This window comes from Gracilinanus agilis, chromosome 6 (genome assembly GCF_016433145.1).
Source record: "Gracilinanus agilis isolate LMUSP501 chromosome 6, AgileGrace, whole genome shotgun sequence".
Classification (NCBI taxonomy): domain Eukaryota; kingdom Metazoa; phylum Chordata; class Mammalia; order Didelphimorphia; family Didelphidae; genus Gracilinanus; species Gracilinanus agilis.
This window is the reverse complement of record NC_058135.1, coordinates 92,455,644-92,463,611: the sequence shown is the minus strand read 5'-3', so window position 1 is coordinate 92,463,611 and position 7,968 is coordinate 92,455,644. Positions and strand designations below refer to the sequence as shown.

At 37.7% G+C, this 7,968-nt stretch overlaps 1 protein-coding gene across 1 annotated transcript in view; it reads left to right on the top strand.

The window, feature by feature from the left end:
* Window positions 1–5,481, top strand: part of SAP30 (Sin3A associated protein 30) — a 10,873-nt gene extending 5,392 nt beyond the window's left edge. Inside the window, exons 2-5 of the mRNA XM_044680413.1 lie at window positions 1–228; window positions 2,810–2,935; window positions 3,274–3,372; window positions 5,145–5,481. The exon at window positions 1–228 is cut by the window's left edge and continues 28 nt beyond it. Of these exons, the coding sequence (XP_044536348.1) occupies window positions 1–228; window positions 2,810–2,935; window positions 3,274–3,372; window positions 5,145–5,267 (576 nt within the window). The 3' untranslated portion in view covers window positions 5,268–5,481. The remainder of the gene's footprint in view (window positions 229–2,809; window positions 2,936–3,273; window positions 3,373–5,144) is intronic.
* Window positions 5,482–7,968: the final 2,487 nt, after the last annotated feature.

Below are 7,968 nucleotides of genomic sequence, written 5' to 3'. Positions count from 1 at the left end.
GGGGCCGGGGCCGGGGCGGGGGCCGCGGGAGGGGCCGAGGTGCCAGGCTCTGGACCCACGGCGGCTGCCGCGGGTCCCCCAGGCGCGGCGGGACCGGGCCCCGGGCAGCTGTGCTGCCTCCGAGAGGACGGGGAGAGGTGCAGCCGTGCGGCCGGCAATGCCAGCTTCAGCAAGAGGATCCAGAAGAGCATCTCCCAAAAGAAGGTCAAGATCGACCTGGACAAGACGGTGAGTGACCCCGAGGCCCCGGAGCCTGCTGCGAGCGGGTCCGCGGCAGGGGGAGGGACCGAGGGCTTTCGGGGCTCCCCTACCCTCTTCCGCCTTCATCTCTTCCCTCCGCCCCAGCTGCGGGGCGGACTCGTCGTGGGGTGGCGATAACAAAGTCACTGCAACTCCTGCCGCCCTGGCATCCTCCGTTCCCCAGCCCACCTTGTGTTCCTTCTTTCCCTACTCTCCTTCCTTCTCTTTCTCCTCCCCCACTCCATCCACCTTCTTCCTCCAGCCAGCTCCAACTCTCTCTTCCTTCTTCTGTCGTCCTCCACCTCCTCTATTTCTCTCATTCACCTTTAACTCCTTCTCCCCTCCCACCTTCTCCAGCCCCCAGTCACAGCCACCCCCTCCCCTATCTCCCTCACCCCTAACTCCTTTTCTTTCCCCCGCCTCTTTCTCCAGTCCCTAATCCACCTCCACCTTCTTCTCCGGCTTCGCATCCACCTCCACCTCCTCCTTCCCTCCCACCTCTGACTTCTGCCCGCAACTCCTTCCCCCCCACTCCATTCGGCTCCAACTCCTCCTTAACCCCCACTTTCTTCTCCACCTCCTTCCCCTCTTCCCTTCCTTCCCCTCAGCGTCTTTTCAGGCACGTTTGGGAAGCGAAACAAAGCGGGGGAGCGAGCAGGGGAAGAGTTGTTTTCTTCGCAGCCCCGTGGCCCAGCCTGGCAGGGAGGCTCCTTTGTTAGCCTTTCCGAGCTGGGACGTGGAGCTCGGCTCCGCTACTGTTGCCCCTCGGTGCTGTGTTTGGAGCTGCCCGTCTGGTCTCAGGACAAAAGTAGAGCTGTAACTGGCCGGGGGAGAGCGGGGCGGGGGGCTCCCTTCGTCCCCTTCCTTTCCGCCCCCAACACACTCTCACTCCGAGGCCCGAGAGAGCCTGAGCTCCTCCCCCCCGCCGTGGCCCAGGAGCCCTGGCTGTCGGTTGGGTCAAATAAACGGGGATCATAGCCTGTGCCTAGGACTGTGCCTCGTGGGTGTGTTACACGTAGGGCTTTGCCATTTTACTTTCTTCCTGGCAGCCTTCGGGAGCTGGCCAGGTGATCTTGGCTGAGATTATTAGAAGCTGCATATGATCCTCTTAGTTTGTCAGCCCGGAGGACTGTGAAACTGCTCCAAAGGACCAGCTGAAAGCAAGTCTGCCCCTTCTTTAAAAATAAGCACACGCCTTCCTGGATTTTAACTTCCTCTGAGCTTAGAAATCAGTTCGTGAGGTTCTGTCGACAAAGTCCCTTACATTAGACAAAGGATCGCCCTTCAGAGTCTGCATATTTGTTGGAAAAGTGCAAGAAATCAACTTGCACATCTGTTAACGGCTGTATTTAATAAGGCGCTGTGCTTGGAGGCTTGGGGAAACAAAAGATGAAAAATGACTTTGTCCCAGGGAGCTAGCTTGCTTTTACCCGGGTTTTTTTGTTTGTTTGTTTGTTTTGTTTTTTAATCGAGACAATAAAAGGTTGATAGACTGTGTTGGGGGCAAAGGAGTCCTCCATAGTACTGAAAGAAAATGTGAGGAAGGAGGGCTGAAGGATCTGAGAGCTTCTAGGAGGAGGCACCTGAGCTACTCCTTGAAGGAATTTTGATTGGCTGAGCGGTGGAAGAGCCTGCATTCCAGGAACTGGGGAACCAGGCCAGGCCAGCTCAGCCAGGCACAAAGAAGACTTCCAGCTCAGGGACTAAGCTAGTAGTTCAATCTGGGAACGGAAAGTAGAGGAGGGGAAGTGATCTGAAATAATTTGACTCTAATGTCAACACACAGTTTTTAATGGTTACTGTTACAACGGAAAATGTTATAAGTAAATTAGTTTGTTAAAAGGTTAAATTGTATTTGTTTCTGCCACTTTTGTCTTCTTGGGACAAAAAGCTCCTTTAAAGATCTTGAAACTATTAGGAGAGTAGCTTCTGTGTGAAATAAAAATAAAGACAGTAGTTAATCCAGTTTATTAAAAGTCAGAAATGAAAAAACTTAAAGAATGTGAATTAGTAGTTATCCTAAAAACTTGATCTCTACTAAGTATTTATGAAACCCTGAATATAAGTTGAAAGTAATGCCTAGGAGAAAGAAGGGAAAAATTTTAGAATATATATATTAACACTTAAAATGATCCTCTCTAGAGAAAGCAACATTATAGCCAGGAAAGCTCTGCAGTAAGACAGTTTTCCTCTTGTCATTTTAAAAAAAAACAACCCTAAACTCTGCCTTTCCCACAGCATTTTGATGCCAGAAAGTAAAAGGCCCAGAAGGAACTTCTTTCTTTCTTCAACAGCATACTGTTTCTGAAATAGTTAGATTAGTCACAACTCAAGGCAAAGTGCTCTTTTCTTTGTATCAAGTGAATCTGAGGTGATTTAACGTGAAAGACTCTGGAAATAAGGAATATGATAGAAATAAGCATGTCCAATTTAGCACTTTTCTCAACAAAACTTTTTCCTTAATAATTTGGTATAGCATATGCTACTTCCAGATTATATTCTAGATTTAAACTTAATTATGAAGTTAGGAGCTTTATGGAAAACTTGACTTTTGTTGTTTTTCCCCTAGGCAAGGCACCTTTATATCTGTGACTTTCACAAAAACTTAATTCAGAGTGTTCGAAACAGAAGAAAGAGAAAAGGGAGTGATGATGATGGAGGTGATTCACCTGTGCAAGATATAGATACTCCTGAGGTTAGATGCATAGTTTTTGTATGATGTTTAATATATTGTTTTTGTTTTTTCAATTCAACAAGTACTTATTAAATGCCTATATCATGAATTAATTTTCTTACAGTGAAATAGCAAAATGGCATGTTATTGTTAATAGTTATGCCTTCAAGTAAATGTATTTTCAATTTTAAATCTTAATTTGATGTTTAACATTGCCTGTTCTTTGAGAAAAGATTCCTTAAATCAATAACAACTTTGATTTTTTAAATACATTTGATAACTTTTTATGATGACTTTTAGTTCATTATTTTAATAAGTCATGGATAAATTGATGCTAATAGGATTTTAATTCTTTATAGGTTGATTTATACCAATTACAAGTCAACACACTTCGGAGGTACAAAAGACACTTCAAGTTACCAACCAGACCAGGACTTAATAAAGCACAGCTTGTTGAGGTAGAAGCCATTTTTGTGTTATTTAATAGAGAAAAGATTACATGAAATGTGCCTATTTCCAGAAATGAACTCCCATATTTTTGGTAATGTTTTCTTAAATTTGTTGTATAACTCCTTCTAGATAAATTCAAAATTTTTGCCCCAGAGGATGACTTCAGTCCATTTTTAATGAATATCGAACCATAACTTAACAGCTTATTGTGAAAAACAAGGTTTTTTTTTAATTTACTCTTTACAATGTTTGTTTACTCTTTAGAAAATACATACATAGGCCTTTATATAATAATTGAAATAATGGATTATGGTTTGTTTTCACTGCCCTTTTAAAAATCAAGATCTATGAAAATATACTATCTTATCAGAATTTTAATTTACATGAAAAACAACACTATGCCTTAAGATGTGCTACTAAGACTCTTACTATTAATAAGGAATTTTGAATTATAAATGAGGTGTCCCAAAAGTCTTATTTGGATTTAAGCTTTAATAGCTTTAATACTAGTACATCCTGTATTAATCCATATCATTTCTGGTACACAGGTTCACAGATGAGTTTATGAATTAGCTAGTTACTTAATATGCCACTTCATGGCAGTGGTCAGATAACTCAGAAATGATATTTCCTTAGTGCATTCAATATACTGAAATGCATTTTACAAAAAAATTACAGGGTGTGATATCTCCATAATTTGCCATTTTATCTATTTATTGTTTCATGTAAATGAAATCCGATATTCTTAAGAAACAAGGGACAAAAAGGAAGGATAGTATTTCCCTATGTGAAAATTTATAATCAGTCTTGGGTTTTTCTAACTGTTTGTTAAACAGAAGAAAAGTTATAGATCATAGAACATTATCTATTCAGTCTCTTATCAAAATTAAGACTTAAAACCAAAACAAATCACTTACGTGTTACTTATGTTTCTATTTTGAGGTTTTATTTTAAAAAACAAACTTGCTAAGCTATTAAACTTCTGACAGCCTAACTTATTTTTAAAAAGTTATATTGAAACTAGAGTAACTTTATATTCCAGAGGGAGAAATGCTCTCTCTAATTCTAGCAGGCATGTATTTTTATAATTTATTCTGCCTGTATACCAAGGATAGAAACTTTTATAGGCCTTTAGCCAAGTTTTCTATATTGGTGGGGTTTTTTTGAGAAGTTTCTGACTTTCAAAAGAAAAAAAAAGTCAAGGTATCATGGTTTAATCTAATAAAAAACACTAATTGGTAGTTTAATAAAAGATACTAATTGGAGATCACTGATCTCCAGCATCATGAGGAGCTAAAAAGGTGATAAGTTCTGAAAACACTGATCATTCTTTTCCTTTTTCCCTTCAGTTATCCATATTAAAATGATTTTCCTCAGAATCCTTTAGTACAAAGAATGGTAACAGGAGATGCTCCGATTTTCTTGTACCATACTAGGGAAGAATTCTTTCATCTTGAGAGATAGTTGCATTTTTAATTTGAATAAGGTCTTTGCAAATGGGAATTGGAAGGATGTAGATGTGTCTTAGCAGGCTTACATGTATTTCTATTATGCTCCATTGAAGTTTATACTATAAAAAATGAGTTGTTAACTTCCTAATTGTTTTCAGATTGTTTGGTGGTTTTAAATTGGTTAGATAAGGAAGCTTGTTTTCCTTGAAAATTTGTTATCTTCTTAATCAGTATATAACTATAACACATTAACTTTTTTTGTATGTAACTATTTGAAATAGTAAGCTGAACATATTAATCTCTAATTTCCTCAATTTTTCTCTTTATAGATAGTTGGTTGCCATTTTAGGTCTATTCCAGTAAATGAAAAGGACACCTTAACATACTTCATCTACTCAGTAAAGAATGACAAGAACAAGCCAGATCTCAAGATTGATAGTGGTGTTCATTAGGATAACTGAAACGGGGACTAAAGCTTGGATGTGCAGATGCTAAGACTGTTTTTGAAATACAGAAACATCCATTTATGCATTTTTTTTTCCTAAAGAGGACTTTTCTCTGGCTTTATTCTCTTTATTTTTGATCTTGATTATTAGCTGAGAGCTCATGTGAAATGAGTTTTCATAGATGAAAAAAATATTTTAAATAAATGATATTGCTATTATAGTTGCTTCAGTGTATTTACTGTTTGAAATGACTTTTTTCTTATTCCCTTTTGCCCAATGTAGCCTAAGATACTTGTGTATCTGTATTTGTGTATATACACTTATATAGGTATATGTATACATACATATGTGTATATATAGATTTATATATACAGACACATAATTATCTTTTTAGTTTTGCCACTCTAGAACTCACTTTTAAATTTTAATTAAAAGTTGATAAATTTTATTTACTTCCTTGAAATAGATTAAGTGTTTACAGTACAATGATTTGGAATTTAGAACAGAACATTGTTTCTAAACTATCTTAGCATTATGGGAAGTCTGAAATGATCACTTTCCTTTAATAGTTCTTTTTTTCCCCCTAAACTTGCATTAACCTTCAAAAGTATGAAATTAATTCTTATAGTAATTGATTAAATAAGGTTCCCCCCCATTGGAATATAACTTCATTCTTTTTTTTTTTTAATTTCACACATATACAAAAACACCCGTGTCATTTTTTTTTTGTTTGTTTCAAAACGGATTTTAATTAATATCTTTACAGAAGAGCGCCAGGCACACCATTCCAGTTGTCACAGAGTCCTGTTAGGCAGTGGGCACTGGCTGGGACATGGCTGGTTGTTCTGGCTTCCCACCCTTCTGCTCTGAGATAGGGGTGGTAGGAAGAATCTCATCCTTGGGCTCTACGATGCTCACATGGTCAGGCAGGGGCTTCTTAGGGCCAATCTTGCCACTTGGATCCCAGGGCAACATGATTTTGACTTTAATTCCCAACACACCTGAATGGCACCAAGGTTAAATATGAAGTGGTTTCATTTATGTAGCTCGAAATAAAGATCAGACAGAATTTAAATACTTCCCAGTACAGAACAGCTCTTTGGCCCCTTCTCAGCACCCGTGTCATCTTTGACAGAAAACCAGAGCAGCTCCTTCATGAATGTTACAATTAAAGCTAAAATACTACAAAAATAATTGTGGCAGCATATTTTGAAAGTGTAGGATATTAGTACAGTTGAGAGGAAGAATAGCATAACAAAATTATTTCCATTATTGGAGTAGTGATACTGATTATATGCATTGTTTAAAATGAATTCTGTTTTATGAGTTTGTTACATAATAGATTTATAAAGCATTAGAAGATTTGTCTTTTCATTTTACTGTTTGCTTTATTTATCTCTTATTCACAAGTAAGATGTGCAGAAACATGCACATCTTCAGGATAATTTGGGTCCCACATGGCTTTATAGATTCAACTGATAGTTTTATTGCCCAGTCTCTACACTGCCTCTACTTTGGGGGTCTTTCCAGTCTAATTTCGTCTGTAGTTTGCTGCTTGAGGTTGTGTTGATTAAACAATTTCTTATAAATGTAAGTCAAGTCTAACAACTTACCATGTAAAGAAAAAGCTACAATGAGATTGGCTGTTTCATCTGGGAAGCTTGTGAGCTAGATTTGAAGGAGAACATTGTTGCAGCCAAAAGAATACAAGAGTCGTATCAAGTCTTTCATTGATCTGAATGTGGGCTCTCTCAGGTAACTCTACCAATGGGAAAAAAGTAACAAAATTTATTTCTAACTCATACTGTATTATTTTATTTTATTTTTGCAAAAAGCTATTTATGAAAACAACTTGACCTAAGAGGTTACCACCTTTAATCATGGTCAGACAACACAAAAAATACTGATGGGAATTTGCTAAAATTTGGCAACTTAAGAGTCTTAGATGGTCTGTTAAGGAGATGGGAACCCTAGTCATTCTTTGCTCTCCTTCCAAACCATCTCCTTTCTCTTGTTCCCCTGTCATACTGTATTATTTTAAAAAGTTAACTGATGACTTTTAAAAAAATCAGGATAAGGTATAAATAAATTGCTGTTATGGGCAAACCCAAAATATATTTTAGAAAACTCTATAAAAAGTATTCCTTAATTATATCAACAGGAGGCAAATATATGAAATAGTGTGGATTAGGGGGTAAAATATACCTTTTACCTTTTATATTTATGCAAATAAAATAATAATTTTTTTAAATGGGTATAAAATTGACAACTGGTAATTTAGGTAATTTTTCTCTGTAATGTGTCTTTTGAAATTAAGGTAGGAAGAAACTATAGGTGGCTTCCTTTATTAAGATGTTACTTTTGTTATCTTCTCTTTTAGAGTTGGATATTTTCACAAAGAATGAAAGGGAAAAAGTCTCAGATACTAACTTTTTAGGTAGTATTTTATGTTCTACAAAGTGACAAAGAACTTTCTTCATAATAGCTTTATGAGGTGTTAGTAGTTAGATAATGCAAGTATTATTGCATCCATTTTACAAATGAGAAAACTCAGATTCAAGGAGTTTGATAATTAATTTCTAGCATCCAAGACTGCATTTTAATCCAGGTCATCTCAGATAGTCAACAAGAATTTATTTGGCACGTATGATATATTAGGCACATAAGCACAGTGCTTGGTGCATAGTAAATGCTTAGAAGGTAGTTG